At 43.1% G+C, this 23685-nt stretch overlaps 1 protein-coding gene across 2 annotated transcripts; it reads left to right on the forward strand.

Moving 5' to 3' along the window:
• The first annotated feature begins 489 nt into the window (after positions 1-489).
• RUSF1 (RUS family member 1) lies at positions 490-23412 on the forward strand. Of its 2 annotated transcripts, XM_071420394.1 has the most exons (15): positions 491-577; positions 2805-2893; positions 6129-6206; positions 7235-7349; positions 8748-8793; positions 9951-9983; positions 11060-11165; positions 11842-11943; positions 12458-12528; positions 13204-13442; positions 15766-15823; positions 16532-16602; positions 20592-20753; positions 22419-22496; positions 23222-23412. In XM_071420394.1, the coding sequence occupies exons 1-15, from the start codon at positions 559-561 to the stop codon at positions 23317-23319; spliced, it is 1365 nt and encodes a 454-aa protein (XP_071276495.1). In that variant the 5' UTR covers positions 491-558; the 3' UTR covers positions 23320-23412. The 2 variants fall into 2 exon arrangements, with proteins under 2 accessions (XP_071276496.1, XP_071276495.1); XM_071420395.1 differs by lacking the exon at positions 22419-22496 and having other exon boundaries at positions 490-577.
• Positions 23413-23685: the final 273 nt, after the last annotated feature.

The raw sequence follows: 23685 nt of genomic DNA on the forward strand, positions 1-23685 counted from the left end.
CATCTTGGGGTCATTTGGGGGGGTTGGGGTCACTCAGGGGTCACTTGGGGTCACTTTGGGGCGATTTGGGGTCATTTGAGGGGGTCCTGAGGTCACTCAGGGTTCACTTTGGGGTAATTCAGTGGAATTTGGGGTAAAATTTTAGAAATCGGAGGAAATTTGGGGCAATTCCCGAATTTTTGGGGCAATTCCGGAATTTTTGGGGGAGAATTTGGGATTTTTGGGGTTAAATTTTGGAATTTTTGGCGAGAGGGGGGATTTAAAGGGAATTTGGGCCACGGAGGACCCCAAAAATCCCAAAAATGTGGGCGGAAAATTCAGGATTTGGGGAATTTTGGGTGGGATTTGAAAAAATTTTGGGTTTGGGGCGAAATTTGGGGGTTTTGGGGGTTTTGGCGGTTTTGGGTCATTTTCTTGCGTTACCATCGAGTTCCGGAGGCCTCGCGGCCGGAGCGGCTCCGCCGTGACCATAGAGAGGCGGAAGAGGCGTGGCCAGAGCGGCTCCTTCAGTTACCATAGAAACACCGGAAGCCGGAAGTGCCGAGACCGGAAGTGCCAATGAAGCCGCCGCCAGAGGGTAACGGGGGAAGGGGGGGAGACCCAAAAATGCCCCAAAATCGCCCAAAAATGCCCCAAAATCGCCCAAAAATGCCCCAAAATCGCGCAAAATCGTCCTGGAGACCCCAAAAATCGAATCGGGCAGCCCAAAATTATCGAAAATCGACCCCGAGATTTCCAAAATCGCCTCAAATTCACCCAAAATCGGTCGCGAAAACCGCAAATTTCCCCCAAAATCACAAAAAATGCCCCAAAAATCAGAAAAAAATCCCCAAAATTTCCCTAAAACTTCCCCAAAAAAATCCGCCCCCAAAAAAACCCCATAAAAAGCCGCAAAAAAAACCCAAAATAAAAAAAATCACTCAAAAAGTCTTGCAAAAAATCCCAAATAATTCGCAAAAAATCCTCAAAATTCCTAAAATAATCCCCCCAAAATTCCCCCCAAAATTCTCCAAAATTAAACACAAAAATCCTCCAAAAAAATCGCAAAATATTTTCTAAAAATCCCTAAAAAATCACTCAGAAAATCCTTAAAAAATCAAAATCATCCCAAAAATTCCTCAGAAAAATGCCCAAAATTTCCCCCAAAAATCACAAAAACTCCCCCAAAATCCCTAAAATTTCCCCCAAAAAATCTCCAAAATTTTTAAAAAATCCTCAGAAATCCCCAAAAAACCCCAAAATTCCCAAAGTAATAAAAAAATCCCCCAAAAATTCTCAAAAATCACAAAAAGTCGCTAAAAAATAAAGAAAAAATCCCCAAAAAATCACCAAAAAATGCCCAAAAAATAAATTTTTACCACAAAAATAAAAAAAAATTCCCCAATAATCTCCCAATAAAAATTCTCAAAAAAACCCACGAAAAAGTCCCCAAAAATTCCTTAAAAATCACCAAAAAATCCCCCAAAAATCCAATTTTTTCCCCAAAAAATTCCAAAAAAATTGTAAAAAATTCATTAAAAAGTCCAAAAATTAAGAACATTCCCCCCAAAAAATTCCCAAAAATTTCCCCAAAAATTAAAAAAATATTCCCCAAAAATCACAAAAAATCACCAAAAATTCCCAATAAAAATTCTCCAAAAATTTCCCAAAAAACTCCTCAAAAATCCAATTTTTCCCCAAAAATCCCCCAAAAAATTTCCAAAAAATTCCCCAAAAATAAAAAAAAATCCCCAAAAAATCCCAATAAAAAATCTCACAAAATTCCCAAAAAATCACCAAAAATCCCAATAAAAATTCTCAAAAAATTCTCCAAAAAATCCCCAAAAATCACAAAAAAGTGGCCAAAAATCCCCACAAAATTCCCCCAAAAAATCACCCAAAATTTTCATTTTTTCCCCAAAGATCCCAAATATTTCCCCTAAAAAATTCCCCAAAAAATCCCCAAAAAATTCAACAAAAAATCAGAAAAAACCCTTTAAAAACCCCAAAAAAATCCAATTTTTCTCAAAAATCCCTCCAAAAAAATTCCAAAAAAATTCCAAAAAATTCCCCAAAATTTAAAAAAATTCCCCCAAAAATCCCAAAAAATTCTCAATAAAAATTCTCCAAAAATTGAAAAAAAATTCCTAAAAAATCACCAAAAAATGCAAAAAAATTCAAATTTTTTCACCAATTTTTTCCCAAATTTTCCCCAATTTTTTCCCAAATTTTCCCCAATTTTTCCCCAAATTTTCCTTAATTTTTTTCCAAGTTTTTCCTAAAATTTCCCCTTTTTTCCCCATTTTCCAGCCCCGGTTTTGTGCCGCAGTTTTTGGGGTTCCCTGGAGGTTTCCCAGGCCCAGGGGGACCAAAAATCCCCAAATTTCCCCCTAAAAAATCCCTAAAAAATTCCAAAAAATCCCTAAAAAATCCCAAAAAATCCCCAAAAATTCCCCAAAAATTCCCATTAAAAATCCCCCAAAATATCCCAAAAAATTCCACAAAAATTCAGAAAAAAAACTTAAAAAACCAAAAAAATTCCAATTTTTCCCCCAAAAAATTCCAAAAAATTCCCCAAAAATTTTAAAAAATCCCCAAAAAATCCCAAAAAATTCTCAATTAAAATTCTCCAAAAATCACCAAAAAAATTCCTAAAAAATCACCAAAAAATGCAAAAAAATTCAAATTTTTTCGCCTAATTTTTGCCATTTTTTCCCCATTTTTTGCCCAATTTTTCCCAAATTTTTCCCCAATTTTTGCCCAAATTTTCCTTAATTTTTTTCCAAGTTTTTCCTAAAATTTCCCCTTTTTTCCCCATTTTCCAGCCCCGGTTTTGTGCCGCAGTTTTTGGGGTTCCCTGGAGGTTCCCCAGGCCCAGGGGAACCCTCGGGAGCGGCTGCGCCGAGCGGCCACGGTGAGAAAATCCCAAAAAAATCCCAAAATTTCCCCAAAATTTTGGGAATTTTGGGAACTTTGGGGGTTTGGGAAGTTTGGGGGGGATTTGGGAATTTTGGGGAATTTTTTGGGAATTTTTTTGGGAATTTTTATGGGGAATTTTTGGGGGAATTTAAAAAAAATTTGGGGATTTTTGGGGGAAAATTTTGGGGGATTTTTTTAAATTTTTGGGGGGAATTTTGGGGGATTTTGGGGTGAATTTTGGGGGGAATTCTTTTTTAATTTTTGTGGAATTTTTCTGGGATTTTTTTTCGTTTTTTTGGGAATTTTTCAGGAATTTTTTGGGAATTTTTCGGGAATTTTTTGCAAATTTTTTTGCCAATTTTTTGGTTCTTTTTTTTTAATTTTTTAGGGATTTTTTTCTGATTTTTGGGGGGAATTTTGGGGGATTTTTTTTAATTTTTGGGGGGAAATTTTTGAGATTTTGGGGAGAATTTTGGGGGATTTTTTTAAAATTTTTTGTGGGATTTTGGGGGGATTTTTTCCGAATTTTTTGGGAATTTTCGGGGGAATTTTTTGGGAATGTTTCAGGAATTTTTTGGGGATTTTTCGGGAATTTTTTGCAAATTTTTTTGCAAACTTTTTGGTTCTTTTTTTTTAATTTTTTAGGGATTTTTTTCTGATTTTTGGGGGGAATTTTGGGGGGAATTTTGGGGGGATTTTTTTTTATTTTTGTGGGATTTTTTCTGAATTTTTGGGGAATTTTGGGGGGAATTTTTTGGGATTTTTTCAGGAATTTTTGGGGGATTTTTCAAGAATTTTTGTGAATTTTTTTGCCAATTTTTTGGTTCTTTTTTTAAATTTTGAGGGATTTTTTGGGGCAATTTTTTGGATTTTTTACCAATTTTGGGGAATTTTTTGGGAATTTTTAGGGAATTTTTTAGGGAATTTTTTGGGAATTTTTGGGGAATTTTTGGGGAATTTTTTGGGAATTTTTGGGAATTTTTTGGGAATTTTTAGGGAATTTTTTTGGGAATTTTTTGGGAATTTTTTAGGGAATTTTTGGGGAATTTTTGGGGAATTTTTGGGGGAATTTTTTAGGGAATTTTTTTGGAATTTTTTGGGAATTTTGGGGGAATTTTTTGGGGAATTTTTTGGGGGGATTTTTAGGGAATTTTTTGGGGAATTTTATGGATTTTTTACCAATTTTGGGGAATTTTTTGGGGAATTTTTTGGGAATTTTTTGGGGAATTTTTGGGGAATTTTTTGGGGAATTTTTAGGGAATTTTTGGGGGAATTTTATGGATTTTTTACCAATTTTGGGGAATTTTTTAGGGAATTTTTTGGGGAATTTTTTGGGGAATTTTTGGGAATTTTTAGGGAATTTTTAGGGAATTTTTTGGGAATTTTTAGGGAATTTTTTGGGGAATTTTTTTGGGAATTTTTGGGAATTTTTTGGGAATTTTTAGGGAATTTTTGGGGAATTTTTTGGGGAATTTTTTGGGGGGATTTTTTGGGGAATTTTTTGGGGGGATTTTTAGGGAATTTTTTGGGGAATTTTTTGGGAATTTTTTGGGGAATTTTTTGGGGAATTTTATGGATTTTTTACCAATTTTGGGGAATTTTTGGGGGAATTTTTAGGGAATTTTTAGGGAATTTTTTCTAATTTTTGGGGATTTTTTTATTTTTGGGGGGATTTTTTTGAGATTTTGGGGTGAATTTTGGGGGATTTTTTTCCGAATTTTTTGGGAATTTTTGGGGAATTTTTTGGGAATTTTTTGGGGAATTTTTGGGGAATTTTTAGGGAATTTTTTGGGGAATTTTTTGGGAATTTTGGGGAATTTTTTGGGGAATTTTTAGGGAATTTTTTGGGAATTTTTGGGGAATTTTTTGGGGAATTTTTTGGGGGGAATTTTTGGGGAATTTTGGGGAATTTTTTGGGGAATTTTTAGGGAATTTTTTGGGAATTTTTGGGGAATTTTTTGGGGAATTTTTTGGGGGGAATTTTTGGGGAATTTTGGGGAATTTTTTGGGGAATTTTTAGGGAATTTTTTGGGGAATTTTTTGGGAATTTTTGGGGAATTTTTTGGGGAATTTTTGGGGAATTTTTGCGGAATTTTTAGGGAATTTTTGGGGAATTTTTAGGGAATTTTTAGGGAATTTTTGGGGAATTTTTAGGGAATTTTTTAGGGAATTTTTGGGGAATTTTTGGGGAATTTTTAGGGAATTTTTGGGGAATTTTTAGGGGAATTTTTGGGGAATTTTTAGGGGAATTTTTGGGGAATTTTTTGGGGAATTTTTTGGGGAATTTTTAGGGAATTTTTTGGGGAATTTTTTGGGGAATTTTTTGGGGGAATTTTTTGGGGAATTTTGGGGGGAATTTTTTGGGAATTTGGGGGAGAATTTTTGGGGATTTTTTCAGGAACTTTTGCGAATTTTTTTGCCAATTTTTTGGTTTCTTTTTTTAAATTTTGTGGGATTTTTTTTGGGCAATTTTATGGATTTTTTACCAATTTTGGGGAATTTTTTGGGGAATTTTTTGGGAATTTTTTGGGAATTTTTTGGGGAATTTTTGGGGAATTTTTTGGGGAATTTTTAGGGAATTTTTCGGGGAATTTTTAGGGAATTTTTTGGGGAATTTTATGGATTTTTTACCAATTTTGGGGAATTTTTTAGGGAATTTTTAGGGAATTTTTTGGGGAATTTTTTGGGGAATTTTTAGGGAATTTTTTGGGGAATTTTTTGGGAATTTTGGGGAATTTTTTGGGGAATTTTTAGGGAATTTTTTGCGGTATTTTTTGGGAATTTTTGGGGAATTTTTGGGGAATTTTTTGGGGGAATTTTTTAGGGAATTTTTTGGGGGAATTTTTTGGGGAATTTTTTGGGAATTTTTAGGGAATTTTTTGGGGAATTTTTTGGGGGAATTTTTTGGGGAATTTTGGGGAATTTTGGGGGAATTTTTAGGGAATTTTTAGGGAATTTTTGGGAATTTTTTGGGAATTTTTGGGAATTTTTTGGGAATTTTTAGGGAATTTTTTAGGGAATTTTTGGGGAATTTTTGGGGGGGAATTTTTGGGGAATTTTTTGGGAATTTTTGTGAATTTTTTGGGGGAATTTTTTGGGAATTTTTTGGGGGAATTTTTTGGGGAATTTTTAGGAATTTCCTTTCCCCTCCCCCATTGACCTTTTCCTCTTTTTCCCCCCAAATTTTCCGGGAATTTTGGGGAATTTTGGGGAATTTTGGGAATTCCCAGCGGCTGCTGCTGCCCCAGGGCTTCCCCGAGAGCGTCAGCCCCGACTACGGCGCCTACCAGTGCTGGGATGGGCTGCAGGTACTGGTTTGGACTGGTTTGTACTGGTTTGTACTGGTTTATGCTGGTTTGGACTGGGAATGGACTGGGATGGGCTGGGATGGGCTGGGATGGGCTGGGATGGGCTGCAGGGACTGGTTTGTACTGGTTTATACTGGTTTATATTGGGAATGGACTGGGATGGGCTGCAGGTACTGGTTTGTACTGGTTTATACTGGTTTGTACTGGTTTATACTGGGAGGGACTGGGAATGGACTGGTTTGGACTGGGAGGGACTGGTTTGGACTGGGAATGGACTGGGACGGCCTGCAGGTACTGGTTTATACTGGTTTATACTGGGAGGGACTGGTTTGTACTGGTTTATACTGGGAATGGACTGGGATGGGCTGCAGGTACTGGTTTGGACTGGTTTGTACTGGTTTATACTGGTTTGGACTGGTTTGTACTGGTTTATACTGGTTTGGACTGGTTTGTACTGGTTTGGACTGGTTTGGACTGGGAGGAACTGGGAGGGACTGGGAATGGACTGGGATGGGCTGGAGGTACTGGTTTATACTGGTTTGGACTGGTTTGGACTGGTTTGGACTGGTTTGTACTGGTTTATACTGGGAGGGACTGGGAATGGACTGGGATGGGCTGCAGGGACTGGTTTATACTGGTTTGTACTGGTTTTTACTGGGAATGGACTGGGAATGGACTGGGATGGGCTGCAGGTACTGGTTTATACTGGTTTGTACTGGTTTATACTGGTTTGGACTGGGAATGGACTGGTTTGTACTGGTTTGGACTGGTTTATACTGGTTTATACTGGGAATGGACTGGGACGGGCTGCAGGTACTGGTTTGGACTGGTTTGGACTGTTTTATACTGGTTTATACTGGTCCGTACTGGTTTATACTGGTCCATACTGGTCCGTACTGGTTTCTATGGATTTTTATGGATTTTTATGGGGTTTTTTTGGTTTATACTGGTCCATACTGGTTTATACTGGTCCATACTGGTCCATACTGGTCCATACTGGTTTATACTGGTCCCTACTGGTTTTCCAGGCCCTCTGCTCCTCTCTCTGTTCCTCTCTCTCTGCCCGGGCCGTGCTCGAGGCCGTCGGGGTCGGCGACGGCTCCGCCTCCGTCACCGGGGCCGCTCTGACCTGGCTGATCCGAGGTGGGGACACCCCCAAAAAAATTCCCTAAAAATTCCCAAAAATTCCCAAAAAATTCCAAAAATTTCCCCAAAAAAATTCCCCAAAAATCCCAAAAAAATTCCAAAAAAATTCCCCAAAATTCCCCCAAAAATTCCACAAAAATTCTCCAAAAATTCCCAAAAAATCCCCCAAAAATTCCCAAAAAAATTCCCCCAAAAATTCCCCAAAATTCCGCCAAAAATTCCCAAAAATTCTGCTAAAAATTTCCAAAAAATCCCGAAAAAATTTCCAAAAATTCCCCCAAAAACTTCCCCGAAAATTTCCCAAAATTCCCCTAAAGTTCCCCAAAAATTCCCCCAAAAATTCCCCAAACTTCCCCAAAAAATTCCCCAAAAATTCCCGAAACTTCCCAAAAAAATTCCCCAAAATTCCCCCAAAATTCCCCAAAAAATTCCCAAAAATTCCCCTAAAAATTCCCCATAAAATTCCCCAAAAACTTCCCCAAAAGTTCCCCAAAATTCCCAAAAAAATTCCCAAACATTCCCCAAAATTTCCCAAAAAATTCCCCAAAATTCCGCCAAAAATTCCGCCAAAAATTCCCCAAAAAATTCCCCAAAAATTCCCAAAAAAATGCCCAAAAAGTCCCCAAAAACTCCCAAAAATTCCCCAAAAAATCCCCCAAAAATTCCCCAAAAAATTCCCCAAAAATTCCAAAAAAATTCCCCCGAAAATTCCCTAAAAATTCCCCAAAAATTCCTCAAAAAAATCCCCAAAAATTCCCTAAAAATTTCCCCAAAATTCCCCCAAAAAATTCACAAAAATTCCCAAAAAATTCCCAAAAAAATCCCAAAAAATTCCCCCAAATTCCCCCAAAAATTCCCCAAAATTTCTCAAAAAATTACCCAAAATTTCCCAAAAAAATTCCCCCAAAATTCCCCAAATTTCCCCCCAAAATCCCCCCCAAAAAAATTCCCCAAAATTCCCCAAACATTCCTCAAAAAATTCCCCAAAAATTCCTCAAAAAATTCCCCAAAAAATCCCCAAAAAAATCCCCCAAAAATTCCCCAAAATTCCCCAAAAATTCCCAAATTTCTTTCCCGAATTTCATTCTCAAAATTCCCAGAAATCCAGAAATTCCATCCCAAAATTCCATCCCAAAATCCCCAAAAATTCCACCCCAAAATCCCCAAAAATGCCACCCCAAAATCCCCAAATTCCATTCCAAAATTCCTCCTAAAATTCCCAAAATTCCCACCCAAAATTCCTCCTAAAATTCCCAAAATTCCCTCCCAAAATTCCCAGAATTCCGGGAATTTCGTCCCAAAATTTCCCAAATTTCGATCCCAAAATTCCCCAAATTCCCAAATTTCCATCCCAGAATTCCCAAAATTCCCAGAATTCCCCAATTTCTCCCTCAGACGGGGTCGGGATCCTCACCAGGATCGGCTTCGTGTGGCTGCAAGGGTGAGACTGGGACAAACTGGTTTATACTGGTTTATACTGGGAGGGAACTGGTTTATACTGGGATGAACTGGTTTATACTGGGAGGGACTGGGAGGAGATTGGGATAAACTGGGACAAACTGGGAGGAACTGGGAGGGAACCGGGAGAAACTGGGATAAACTGGGGTGAACTGGTTTATACTGGGAGGGACTGGGAGGGGATTGGGAATGAACTAGGAGGAACTGGTTTATACTGGGATGAACTGGTTTATACTGGGAGGGACTGGGAGGGGATTGGGAATGAACTGGGAGAAACTGGGAGGAACTGGGAGGGGACTGTGACAAACTGGGATGAACTGGGAGGAACTGGGATAAACTGGGATAAACTGGTTTATACTGGGAGGGACTGGGAGGGGATTGGGAATGGACTGGGAGGGAACTGGGAGAAACTGGGACGAACTGGGAGGGGATTGGGAATCAACTGGGAGGAACTGGTTTATACTGGGATAAACTGGGAGGAACTGGTTTGTACTGGGAGGGACTGGGAGGGGATTGGGAATGGACTGGGATAAACTGGGAATGAACTGGGATAAACTGGGAATGGACTGGGAGGGGACTGGAACAAACTGGGACAAACTGGGATGCCACTGGTCCATACTGGGAGGGGACTGGGAATCAACTGGGAGGAACTGGTTTATACTGGGATAAACTGGGAGGAACTGGTATGGACTGGGATAAACTGGGATAAACTGGGAGGAACTGGTTTATACTGGGATAAACTGGGATAAACTGGTTTATACTGGGAGGGACTGGGAGGTGATTGGGAATGGACTGGGACAAACTGGGAATGGGCTGGGAGGGAACTGGGAGAAACTGGGATAAACTGGGATAAACTGGTTTATACTGGGAGGGACTGGGAGGGAACTGGTTTATACTGGGAGAAACTGGGAGGGACTGGGGGACATTACTGGGAGTTACTGGGAGGCCCCACCTGGTCCATACTGGTTTATACTGGTCCATACTGGTTTATACTGGTCCGTACTGGTCCATACTGGTCCATACTGGTTTATACTGGTTTATACTGGTCCATACTGGTCCATACTGGTCTATACTGGTCCATACTGGTCTATACTGGTCCATACTGGTCCATACTGGTCCATACTGGTTTCCCTCCCCCAGGAGCCACCTGGACTGCGAGGCCAAGCAATGGCGGTGAGGCCCCGCCCCTTTTTCCCACATAAGGCCACGCCCACCCAAGCCCCACCCCCTTTTCCCGTATATGGCACTGTCTCTAAGCCACGCCCCCCTTTTCCATATATGGAAGCAGAGCTTAAGCTCCACCCCTTTTGCCATATAGGGTGCTGCGCCTAAGCCACACCCCTTTTCCATATATGGTAATAGGCCTCCATCTTTAAGGCCCGCCCCTTCCTTGCTATATATGGATTCAGAGTTTAAGCTCCACCCCCTTTTGCCATATTTGGCAGTGACCCTAAGCCACGCCCCTTTTCCATATAGGGTAGTAGGTCGCCATCTTTAAGCCCCGCCCCTTCCTTGCTATATATGGGTGCAGAGCTTAAGCTCCACCCCCTTTGCCATATATGGCGCTGAGCGTAAGCCACACCCAATTTCCTTATATGGTAATAGGTTGCCATTCTTAAGCCCCGCCCCATCCTTGCCATATATGGCAGCAGAGCTTAAGCCCCGCCCCTTTGCCGTAAATTGCACAGAGCCTAAGCCACGCCCCCTTTCCATATATGGTAATTGGACGTCAACCTGAAGCCCCACCCCTTCCTCACCATATATGGTAGCAGAGCTTAAGCTCCACCCCCTTTGCCATATATGTCACATATTCTAAGCCACACCCCCTTTCCATATATGGTTATTGGTTACATTCCTAAGCCCCGCCCCTTCTTTCCATATATGGCAGCAGATCTCAAGCTCCACCCCATCACTGTATATTATACAGATCGTAAGCCACGCCCCTTTTCCATATATGGTAATAGGTTCACATTCTTAAGCCCCACCCCTTTTTGCCATATATGGCAGCAGAGCTTAAGCTCCACCCCCCCTTTGCCATATATGGACAGGCCACGCCCCCACCCTCCCCATATATGGCATCAAGCCCCACCCTCAATCCCTCCCCCTTTTTTCCATATATGGCCACTCCCACCTAAGCCCCGCCCCTCACCATATATGGCGCCAGATCCCTTCCACGGCCATATATGGGCAGGCCACGCCCACAACTCCAAATAAGGGCAAGCCCCGCCCCTCTCCCCCTCCCCTCCCAGGTTCGTGGCGGATCTTCTCAATGACGTCGCCCTGGTGCTGGAAATCCTCGCTCCCCATTGGCTGAGCCTTGGCCCCGCCCTCCTGGTCATGGCGGCTGCGGCCAGGGTGGGACTGGGAGGGAACTGGGAGGGAACTGGGAGGGACTGGGACAAACTGGGAGGGAACTGGGATGGACTGGGAGGGAACTGGGAGGGAACTGGGATGGAACTGGGTTGGACTGGGAGGGACTGGGAGGGAACTGGGACAAACTGGGAGGGACTGGGAGGGAACTGGGAGGAACTGGGAGGGACTGGGAGGGAATTGGGATGGACTGGGAGGGAACTGGGAGGGAAATGGGATGGACTGGGAGGTTACTGGTTTATACTGGGAGGGACTGGGAGGGACTGGGAGGGAATTGGGATGGACTGGTTTATACTGGGATGGACTGGAATGAACTGGGAGAGAACTGGGAGGGGACTGGGAGGTTACTGGTTTATACTGGGAGGGACTGGGAGTCAGTCTAAGACCTAAATGTCTGTATACTGGTTTATACTGGTCCGTACTGGTTTATACTGGTCCATACTGGTTTATACTGGTCCGTACTGGTTTATACTGGTCCATACTGGTTTATACTGGTCCATACTGGTTTATACCATTTTTTTCCTTTTAAACCAGTTTATTCAGGATTATATTGGTTTATACTGGTCTATACTGGTTTATACCAATTTTTTTTCCATTTAAACTGGTTTAAACCAGTTTATGCCGGTCCATACTGGTTCATACTGGTCTGTACTGGTCGCAGTGCGTGGTGGGCGTGGCCGGCGGCGCCACCAGGGCGGCCTTGGCCGTGCACCAGGCCCGGAGGGACAACGTGGCCGACGTGGCCGCCAAGGACAGCAGCCAGGTGGGACTGGGAGCACTGGTTTGGACTGGGAGGGCACTGGGAGGGGACTGGGATGGGTTTTTACTGGTTTATACTGGTTTATACTGGTTTGGAGTGGTCAGTGAGCTAGCAATCCAAAATGGCGGCCAAATAACGCAATCCAAGATGGCGGCCAAATAACGCAATCCAAGATGGCCGCCAAGGACAGCAGCCGGGTGGGACTGGGAGCACTGGTTTGGACTGGGAGCGCACTGGGAGGGTCCATACTGGTCCATACTGGTCCATACTGGTTTATACTGGTTTAGAGTGGTCAGTGAGCTAGCAATCCAAGATGGCCGCCAAATAACGCAATCCAAGATGGCCGCCAAGGACAGCAGCCAGGCAGGACTGGGAGGGACTGGTTTATACTGGTTTATACTGGTTTATACTGGTCCATACTGGTCCATACTGGTTTGTACTGGTTTATACTGGTCTGTACTGGTTTATACTGGTCTGTACTGGTTTATACTGGTCTGTACTGGTTTGTACTGGGCAGGAGACGCTGGTGAACGGGGCGGGGCTGTTGCTGTCGCTGTTGCTCCTCCCACTATTGGACGGGCGGCCATGGTAAGGGGCGGGGCTTAAAGGGGGTGGGGCATAAAGGGGGGGCCTATCCAATGTATGTGCACAAGGGGGCGGGGCCAAAGGGAGAAGGGGCGGGGCTTAAGAGGGGTGGGGCGGGGCCTAATTAAAAGGGGGAATTCCCTAATTAAAGGGAAAGGGGCGTGGCTTAAAAGGGGAGGAGCTTCAAGTGGTGAGTGTGGCTTTGGGAGAAAGGGGCGTGGCCTAAGATTGAAAAGGGGTGGGGCTTCAAATGGGGTGGGGAAGTGGGAGGGGCTTAAAGGGGAATGGGAGGGCCTTAAAGGGCAGGGGCTTGGGAGTGGGAGGAGCTTAAACGAGACTGACTCAAGAGTGGGCGGGGCTTAAAGGGGAGGGGCTTAAAGGGGTTAATTGGGAATGGGGAAGGGCTTGGGGAAAGGGGGCGGGGCTAAAGGAGCTGAAGGTGTTTCAGGCGAGGTGGGTGTGGTTTATTTGTAAGTGGGCGTGGCCTATTAACAAGTGGGCGTGTCCACTCTCACTTGGCCACGCCCCTCACCGGGGGCGGTCTGGGTGATGTGGGCGTGGCCAATTTGAAGTTTGGGCCCTCCCAGTTGAGGTGGGCGTGGCTTATTCCTACGCGGGCGTGGCCTAATAACAAGTGGGCGTGTCCATCCTCTTGGCCACGCCCCCTCGCCTGTCCAGGCTCACCTGGGCCACCCTGGTTCTCCTCATGGCCGCTCACCTGGGCTCCAACCTGGCCGCCATTGGCTCCCTCAACTTCACCTCCCTGAACAGGCCCCGCCTCCGCCTCGCCATTGGCTGGGCCCTGCGAGGGGGCGGGGCTAAAGGGGAAAGGGGCGTGGCTTGGACGGGAACGGGCGGGGTCAAGCTGGAGGTGCCGAGGCCCGAGCAGGTGAATCCCAGGGAGCCGCTGCTGCCAGGTGAGGGCACCTGGGGACACCTGGGGACACCTGGGGGAGATTTTGGGGAATTTGGGGACACCTGGGGGGGTTTGGGGTCACCTGGGGGGGTCTGGGGACACCTGGGGGGGTTTGGGGTCACCTGGGGGGGATTTTGGGGTCACCTGGGAAGGATTTGAGGGATTTGGGGTCACCTGGGGGGGATTTTGGGGGATTTGGGGTCACCTGGAAACACCTGAGGGAGATTTTGGGGTCACCTGGAAACACCTGAGGGAGATTTTGGGGTCACCTGGTCAGGGTTTGGGGACACCTTGGGGGGACTGGGGACACCTGGGGGTGATTTTGGGGGATTTGGGGTCACCTGGGGGGGATTTGGGGACACCTGGGAGGGATTTGGGGTCACCTGGGAGGGATTTGGGGTCACCTGAGGGAGATTTTGGGGAATTTGGGGTGACCTGGGAGGGATTTGGCATCACCTGAACACACCTGGGAGGGATTTGGGGTCACTTGGGAGGGATTTTTGGGGAATTTGGGGACACCTGGGGGGGTTTGGGGTCACCTGGACACACCTGGGGACACCTGGGAGGGATTTGGGGTCACCTGTGGGAGATTTTGGGGTCACCTGGGGGGGTTTGGTGTCACCTGGGCAGGATTTGGGGTCACTTGGGAGGGATTTGGGGACACCTGGGGGTGATTTTGGGGGATTTGGGGTCACCTGGGGGGGATTTGGGGACACCTGGGGGGGATTTTGGGGGATTTGGGGTCACCTGGGCACACCTGGGAACACCTGGGGGGGGTTTGGGGACACCTGGGGGTGGATTTGGGGACACCTGGGGGAGATTTTGGGGTCACCTGGGGACACCTGGGGAGGATTTGGGGTCATCTGGGGGGGTTTGGGGTCACCTGGGGGTGATTTGGGGACACCTGGGGGAGATTTTGGGGAATTTGGGGTCACCTGGGAGGGATTTGGGGTCATCTGAACACACCTGGGGGGGATTTGGGGGAACCTGGGGACACCTGGAGGGGATTTGGGGTCACCTGGACACACCAGGGGACACCTGGGGGAGGTTTGGGGTCACCTTGGGGGGGTTCAGGGACACCTGGGGGGGATTTTGGGGGATTTGGGGTCACCTGGACACACCTGGGGAGGGATTTGGGGTCACGTGGGGGGGGTATAGGGACACCTGGGGGGGATTTTGGGGGATTTGGGGTCACCTGGACACATCTGAGGTGACCTGGGAGGGACTTGGGGTCACCTGAGGGAGATTTTGAGGAATTTGGGGTCACCTGAGGGAGATTTTGGGGTCACCTGAGGGAGATTTTGGGGATTTGGGGTCACCTGGACACACCTGAGGGAGATTTTGGGGTCACCTGAGGGAGATTTTGGGGTCACCTGGGGGGGATTGGGGACACCTGGGGGGGTTTGGGGTCACCTGGGGACACCTGGGGGGGGGTTTAGTGTCACCTGGGCAGGATTTGGGGACACCTGGGGGGGGTTTGGGGACACCTGGGGGGGACTGGGGACACCTGGGGGTGATTTTGGGGGATTTGGGGTGACCTGGGAGGGATTTGGCATCACCTGAACACACCTGGGAGGGATTTGGGGTCACTTGGGAGGGATTTTTGGGGATTTGGGGTCACCTGGGGAGGATTTGGGGTCACCTGGACACATCTGAGGCGACCTGGGAGGGATTTGGGGTCACCTGGAGGGGGTTTAGGGTCACCTGAGGGAGATTTTGGGGAATTTGGGGTCACCTGGGCACATCTGAAGTGACCTGGGAGGGGTTTAGGGTCACCTGAAGAAGATTTTGGGGACACCTGGGATCACCTGGGGGTGATTTGGGGACACCTGGGGGGGAATTTGGGGGATTTGGGGTCACCTGGGCACACCTGGGGTCACCTGGGGGGATTTGGGGTCACCTGAGGGAGATTTGGGGTCACTTGGGAGGGGTTTGGGGTCACCTGAGGGAGATTTTGGGGCATTTGGGGTCACCTGGGAGGGATTTGATGGATTTGGGGTCACCTGGGGGGGGATTTGGGGTCACTTGGGAGGGATTTTTGGGGATTTGGGGTCACCTGGGGGGGATTTGGGGTCACCTGGGGGGGATTTGGGGTCACCTGGGCACACCTGGGGTCACCTGGGAGGGATTTGGGGTCACCTGAGGGAGATTTTGGGGATTTGGGGTCACCTGGACACACCTGAGGGAGGATTTGGGGTCACCTGGAGGGGATTCGGGGTCACCTGGGCGCACCCGGATGACGTCACCACCCTTGGCGCACCCAGATGACGTCATCAACCGGGCGCGCCCGGATGACGTCATTGCCCCTCCCCTCCCTCCCTCAGGGTTCGGGTCCCGCCTCCGGCTCCACCTGGGGGCGCCCCTGGAGCACCTGGTGAGCAGGTGAGGGAATTTTGGGAAAATTTGGGGTAAATTTGGGGATTTTTGGGGTAAATTTGGAGATTTTGGGGGGAATTTTGTTGGAATTTTGGGATTTTCTTTGTAATTTTTGGGCAGTTTTGGGGATTTTTTGGGGGAATTTCGTAGGAATTTTGTGCAGAATTTGAGGATTTTTGGGGGAATTTTGGGAGAATTTTTTGGAATTTTTGGGGGAATTTTTGGGATTTTTGGGGGGATTTTGTTGGGAATTTGGGGGCATTTTTTGGGGAAATTATTTTGGAATTTTGTGAGAAATTTCAGGGATTTTTTGGGGAATTTTGGGGAAAATTATTTTGGAATTTTGTGGGAATTTTGTGAGAAATTTCAGGGATTTTTTGAGGAATTTCGTGGGAATTTTGGTGAAATTATTTTGGAATTTTGAGGGAATTTTGTGAGAAATTTCAGGGATTTTTTTGGGAATTTTGGGGAAATTATTTTGGATTTTTGGGAGAATTTTGAGGGAATTTTGGGAGTATTTTGGGAATAATTTTTTGGGGAATTTTTTTTTAATTTTGGGGAATTTTGTGGGAATTTTTAGGAATTTTGTGGGAATTTTTAGGAATTTTTCTGAATTTTGTGGGAATTTTTCGGAATTTTTCGGAATTTTGTGGGAATTTTGTGGCTTTTTTTTAAAATTTGACCAATTTTGGGATTTTTTGTCCCATTTTTCAGCGAGGCCGAGTTGAGGAAGGCTCTGGAATGTGGGAGCCCCGATTACATCATCGTCATCCGCCCCTCCCAAGGTGGGGAAAAATCCAAAATTTGGGGGAAAAAAGGGAAAAAATGACAAAATTTGGGGGGAAAAGGAAAAAAATCCAAAATTTTGGGGAAAAAAAAGAAAAAAAATCTGAAATTTTGGGATAAAAAGGGACCCAAAATTCCAAAATTTGGTGGTAAAAGACCGAAAAAATTCCATAATTTGGGTGGAAAATCCAAAATTTTTTGGGGGGAAAAAAATTCAAAATTTTTTGGGGAAAAAGGACACAAAAAATCCCAAAATTTGGGAGGAAAATGCCAAAATTTCAGGGAAAGAGACCCAAAAAAAAGCCCCAAAATTCAGGTGGAAAATGCAAAATTTTTGGGAGAAAATGAAAAATTTTGTGGGGAAAAAAGAAAAAAATCAGAAATTTTTGGAAAAAAATCCCAAAATTCCAAAATTGGATGGAAAATAAAAAAATTGGGGAAAAAATCCCAAAATTTTGGGGGAAAAAGGAAAAAAAAATTCCAACATTTTGGGGAAAAAAGGGACCCAAAATTCCAAAATTTGGGTGGAAAATCCCAAAATTTGGGGGAAATGAACCAAAAAATTCCCAAATTTCAGGGGGAAAATCCCAAATTTTGGGGGAAAATCCAAATTTTAGGGGGAAAAGGGAAAAAATGACAAAATTTGGAGGCAAAAGGAAAAAAATCCAAAATTTTAGGGAAAAAAAAGAAAAAAAAATCTGAAATTTTGGGATAAAAAGAGACCCAAAATTCCAAAATTTGGTGGTAAAAAATTCCATAATTTGGGTGGAAAATCCAAATTTTTTTGGGGGGGAAAAAAATTCAAAATTTTTTGGGGAAAAAGGACACAAAAAATTCCAAAATTTGGGAGGAAAATGCCAAAATTTCAGGGAAAGAGACCCAAAAAAAAGCCCCAAAATTCAGGTGGAAAATGCAGAATTTTTGGGAGAAAATGAAAAATTTTGTGGGGAAAAAAGAAAAAAAATCCGAAATTTTTGGAAAAAAATCCCAAAATTCCAAAATTGGATGGAAAATAAAAAAATTGGGGAAAAAATCCCAAAATTTTCGGGGAAAAAGGAAAAAAAAAATTCCAACATTTTGGGGAAAAAAGGGACCCAAAATTCCAAAATTTGGGTGGAAAAATCCCAAAATTTGGGGGAAATGAACCGAAAAAAATTCCCAAATTTTGGGGGAAAATCCCAAATTTTGGGGGAAAATCCAAATTTTAGGGGGAAAAGGGAAAAAATGACAAAATTTGGGGGAAAAGAAAAAAAATCCAAAATTTTAGGGAAAAAAAAAGAAAAAAAATCTGAAATTTTGGGATAAAAAGGGACCCAAAATTCCAAAATTTGGTGGTAAAAAATTCCATAATTTGGGTGGAAAATCCAAAATTTTTTTGGGGAAAAAAATTCAAAATTTTTTGGGGAAAAAGGACACAAAAAATTCCAAAATTTGGGAGGAAAATGCCAAAATTTCAGGGAAAGAGACCCAAAAAAAAGCCCCAAAATTCAGGTGGAAAATGCAAAATTTTTGGGAGAAAATGAAAAATTTTGTGGGGAAAAAAGAAAAAAATCAGAAATTTTTGGAAAAAAATCCCAAAATTCCAAAATTGGATGGAAAATAAAAAAATTGGGGAAAAAATCCCAAAATTTTGGGGGAAAAAGGAAAAAAAATTCCAACATTTTGGGGAAAAAAGGGACCCAAAATTCCAAAATTTGGGTGGAAAAATCCCAAAATTTGGGGGAAATGAACCAAAAAAATCCCAAATTTCAGGGGGAAAATCCCAAATTTTGGGGGAAAATCCAAATTTTAGGGGGAAAAGGGAAAAAAATTCAAAATTTGGGGGAAAAGAAAAAAAATCCAAAATTTTAGGGAAAAAAAAAGAAAAAAAATCTGAAATTTTGGGATAAAAAGGGACCCAAAATTCCAAAATTTGGTGGTAAAAAATTCCATAATTTGGGTGGAAAATCCAAAATTTTTTTGGGGAAAAAAATTCAAAATTTTTTGGGGAAAAAGGACACAAAAAATTCCAAAATTTGGGAGGAAAATGCCAAAATTTCAGGGAAAGAGACCCAAAAAAAAGCCCCAAAATTCAGGTGGAAAATGCAAAATTTTTGGGAGAAAATGAAAAATTTTGTGGGGAAAAAAGAAAAAAAATCCGAAATTTTTGGAAAAAAATCCCAAAATTCCAAAATTGGATGGAAAATAAAAAAATTGGGGAAAAAATCCCAAAATTTGGGGGAAAAAGGAAAAAAAAATCCCAACATTTTGGGGGAAAAAGGGACCCGAAATTCCAAAATTTGGGTGGAAAAATCCCAAAATTTGGGGGAAATGAACCAAAAAAATCCCAAATTTCAGGGGGAAAATCCCAAATTTCAGGGGGAAAATCCCAATTTTAGGGGGAAAAGGGAAAAAAATTCAAAATTTGGGGGAAAGGGAAAAAAATCCAAAATTTTGGGGGAAAAGCAACCCAAGAATTCCAAAATTTGAGGGAAAAAGACCCAAAAAAATCCCAAAATTCAGGTGGAAAAGCCAAAATTTTTGGGAGAAAATGAAAAATTTTGTGAGGAAAAAGGAAAAAATCCAAAATTTAGGGAAAAAAGAAAATAATAGAAATTTTGGGGAAAAAAAGGACCCAAAATTCCAAAATTTGGGGGAAAAAAGCAAAAAAATTCTGGGTGGAAAATCAAAAATTTTGGGAAAAAAGGGACCTAAAAATTCTGAAATTTTTAGGGCAAATCCCAAAATTTGGGGGTGAATTTTGGGCAAATGTTGGGAAAAATTTTGTGAAATTTCAGTGAATTTTGGTGAATTTTTGGTGAATTTTTTGTGATTTTTGGTGAATTTTTTGTGATTTTTGGATGAATTTTTTTGTGAATTTTGAGATATTTTTGTGTGAATTTCGGGTGATTTTGGGCAATTTTTGTGTGAATATTTTGTGAATTATTTATGAATTCTGGGTGGATTTTGGGTCAATTTTTTGTGATTTTTTTGGGTGATTTTTTTGTGAATTTTTTATAAATTTTTCTGAATTTTTGGTGATTTTTGAATCAATTTTAGGTGAACTTTGGGTCAATTTTTGGGTGAAATTGGAGCAAATTTTTGCCATTTTGGAGCCATTTTTTCTCAGATTTTTGGGCCATTTTGGGGCCATTTTTTCTCAGATTTTCCCCATTTTTGGGCCATTTTTTTCTCTGATTTTCGCCATTTTTGGACCATTTTTGGACCATTTTTGTGTCATTTTTCCTCAGATTTTCACCATTTTGGGGCCATTTTTTCTCAGATTTTTGGGCCATTTTGGGCCATTTTTTTCTCCAATTTTCGCCATTTTTGGGCCATTTTTGGGCCATTTTTTCTACGAATTTTTGCCATTTTTGGGCCATTTTTTCTCAGATTTTCGCCATTTTGGGGCCATTTTTTCTCAGATTTTTGGGCCATTTTTGGGCCATTTTTTCTCTGATTTTTGGGCCATTTTTGGGCCATTTTTTCTCCAATTTTCCCCATTTTTGGGCCATTTTGGGGCCATTTTTTCTCCCATTTTCGCCATTTTTGGGGCCATTTTTGGGCCTTTTTTTCTCAGATTTTCACCATTTTTGGGCCATTTTTTCTCAGATTTTCACCATTTTGGGGCCATTTTGGGGCCATTTTTGGGGCCATTTTTTCTCAGATTTTCCCCATTTTTGGTCCATTTTTGGGCCATTTTTGGGCCATTTTTGGGCCATTTTTTCTCAGATTTTCGCCATTTTGGGGCCATTTTTGCTCATATTTTTGGGCCATTTTTGGGCCATTTTGGGCCATTTTTTCTCCAATTTTTGGGCCATTTTTGGGCCATTTTTGGGGCCATTTTTGGGCCATTTTTGGGCCATTTTTTTCTCCGATTTTTGTGCTATTTTGGGGCCATTTTTTCTCCGATTTTCACCATTTTTGCGCCTTTTTTCCCCAAATTTCGCCGTTTTCACCCCAATTTTTTCTGGAATGTCGCTGATCCCGAACTTTTTTCTCTCCCCAGGCTGGGTGGGGGTGGGGCTGCGCCGCGGGGCCCCCCCTGAATCCCAAATTTTGGGCTGTGCCCAGGCCCTGATCCTGGAGCAGCTCCTGGGACCCAACCTGGACCCGGGGACGCCCCTGGGACAGAAATTGGAGCCTCTGCAAAGAAAAATCCGGAGCTGCCGTGAGGAATTCTGGGAAATTTGGGAATTTTTGGGAATTTTTGGGAGTTTTGGAGGCGTTGGGGAATTTTTTGGGATTTTTTTGGGGGTTAAAATGGGATTTTTGGGGGATTTTTTGGGGTTAAAATGGGATTTTTGGGGGTTGAAATGAGATTTTTTGAGGAATTTTTGGGGATTTTTTGGGGTTAAAATGGGATTTTTTGGGGGGATTTTTTGGGGTTAAAATGGGATTTTTTGGGGAATTTTTTGGAATTTTTTTGGGAATTTTTGGGGGGGTTAAAATGGGATTTTTGGGAGTGGAAATGGGATTTTTTTTTTGAGAATTTTTGGTGGTTAACCACAGGATTGTTTGGGGAATTAAATGGGAGTTTTGGGGGTTTTTTGGGAATTTTTTGGGAATTTTTTGGGGGATAAATTGGGATTTTTTTGGGGATTTTTTGGGGTTAAAATGGGATTTTTTTGGGGTTAAAATGGGATTTTTGGGGGAATTTTTGGGGTTAAAATGGGATTTTTAGGGGAATTTTTGGGGAATTTTTGGGGAATTTTTTGGGGGGTTAAAATGGGATTTTTTGGGGAATTTTTTGGGGAAATTTTTCGGGGTTAAAATGGGATTTTTTTGGGGAATTTTTTTGGGGGTTAAAATGGGATTTTTTTGGGGATTTTCTGAAGGTTAAAATGGGATTTTTTGGGGAAATTTTTGGAATTTTTTGGGAAATTTTTGGGGGGTTAAAATGGGATTTTTTGGGGGAAATTTTTGGGGGGATTTTTTGAGGGTTAAAATGGGATTTTTTTGGGGATTTTTTGGGGTTAAAATGGGATTTTTGGGGGATTTTTTGGGGTTAAAATGGGATTTTTGGGGGTTGAGATGGGATTTTTTTTGGAGGATTTTTGGTGGTTAACGATGGGATTGTTTGGGGAATTAAATGGGAATTTTGGGGGATTTTTTGGGGTTAAAATGGGATTTTTTGGGGGATTTTTTTGGAATTTTTTGGGATTTTTGGGGGGCTTAAAAGGGGATTTTTTGGGGGAAATTTTTGGGAATTTTTTTGGGAAATTTTGGAGGGTTAAAATGGGATTTTTGGGGGAAATTTTTGGAATTTTTTGGGAATTTTTTGGGGGGTTAAAATGGGATTTTTTGGGGGAAATTTTTCGGGGTTAAAATGGGATTTTTTGGGGGGGAATTTTTGGGAAATTTTTTGGGAAATTTTGGAGGGTTAAAATGGGATTTCTTGGGGAATTTTTTTTAACTTTTGGGAATTTTTGGGGTGTTTAAATGGGATTTTTGGGGAATTTTGGGGGAATTTTCTGAGGAATTTTGGGAGTCAAAATGGGATATTTTGGGGGGATTAAAGGGGGATTTTGGGAGGGATTTTTGGGGGATTTTTTTGTGGTTAAAATGGGATTTTTTTGGGAGAGGGAATTTTCTGCGATTAAAATGGGAATTTTGGGGGATTTTTGGGAATTTTGGGAATTTTCAAGGAATTTTGGGGGGTTTAAATGGGAGAATTTGGAGGAGTTTTGGGAATTTGGGAATTCTGGGATGATTTTTGGGGCTAATTTTGGTAATTCTGGGTAAATTTTGTGGGGGAGGAAATTTGGGAACTCCGGGTAAATTTTGGGGTGAATTTGAGGAATTTTGTCCATTTTGTGTCTGACCCCTCCCCCAGCGCCGGGCGCGGTTCCCTGGGGGGTCCTGGCCGAGACCTCGCGGCTCTTCCGGGACCTCGGCCCCGCCCTCCTGCGAGGTTGGTGCCCCAAAAATCGCCACTTCCGGTTCACTTCCGGGTTCCACTTCCTACTTCCGGTTCTGTTTTCTTATACTCAAACAACTTCCGGGGTTCTCACTTCCTTTTCTGGTGATTGCGTCACTTCCTGCCTCAATTTCGGTTTTTACTTCCTGCTTCCTGTTTTTGTTTTATGTGCCTAAGTCACTTCCGGCGGGTAACTTCCGGTTTTATAATGGCACCACTTCCGGTTGCACTTCCGGGTTGTAAATCCGGAATTTGGGGGGAATTTTGGGTGGATTTGGGAATTCTGGGAGGGATTTGAGGAGAATCTGGAGAATATGAGGCGGATTTTGTGAACTTGGATAAAATTCGTGGGATTTTGGGGTGAAATCATCACAGATTTGGTAAAATTTGGCGGAATCTCCTCGGATTTGTGGGATATTCGAAGGAGAAATGGGGACATTTTTGGGGATTTTGGGAAATGTTTTGATAATTTTGGGAATGGTTTTAGGGCGTTTTGGGAATTTTTGGGGCTTCTTTTGGTGTTAAAATTGGATTTTTGGGGGTTTTTTGATGTTTAAAATGGGGAATTTCAGTGGAAATTTGGGGCTCCTGTCACATCCGGGTTTGTCACTTCCGGGTCGGCACTTCCGGGATAGCACTTCCGGGTATGGCACTTCCGGGTCTGGCACTTCCGGTGTCACTTCCGGTTTGGTTTCTCACTGTCATGGCGCCCCCTGCAGGACTGGAGGCCGCGGGTTGGGACACGAGGCGCCCCCTCCTGGCCGTGGACGAATGGCGGCTGGAGTGGGCGGGGCCACTGCCAGGCCACGCCCATTGATGGAAACCACGCCCCCTCTCCCCTCAGCGAGACCACGCCCACTTTGGGCCTAAAATGGTGGAAATGGACCCAAAAAATAAAAATTTTATGGAATTCTGGTGGATTTTTTTGGTGGATTTGGAGGTTTTGGGTGGAATTGGGGAATTTGGGGGGAATTTCAGTGAAAATTTGGGCGATTTTGGGAAAAATTGGGGAAATTTTGGGGGCTTTTGGGTGGATTTGGGGAAATTTTTAAGGGAAATTTTGCTGAATTTTCAGGGGAATTTTTGGGAGTTTTTTGGGGGGGAAATTGGGGAGGATTTTGCGGTTTAGGGAAAATTTGGGTGAAATTTGGGGGATTTTGGAAAATTCCCGGGGATTTTGAGG

The sequence above is a fragment of the Agelaius tricolor genome, unplaced genomic scaffold, assembly GCF_023055355.1.
Source record: "Agelaius tricolor isolate 1412-34295 unplaced genomic scaffold, bAgeTri1.0.p SCAF_138, whole genome shotgun sequence".
Taxonomy (NCBI): Eukaryota; Metazoa; Chordata; class Aves; order Passeriformes; family Icteridae; genus Agelaius; species Agelaius tricolor.

Coding starts and splice junctions, on each gene's coding strand:
- RUSF1 (XM_071420394.1), top strand. Junction 9,984..11,059: donor TGCGAGGCCAAGCAATGGCG/GTGAGGCCCCGC, acceptor CTCCCCTCCCAG/GTTCGTGGCGGATCTTCTCA. Junction 16,603..20,591: donor CGTCATCCGCCCCTCCCAAG/GTGGGGAAAAAT, acceptor TTCTCTCCCCAG/GCTGGGTGGGGGTGGGGCTG.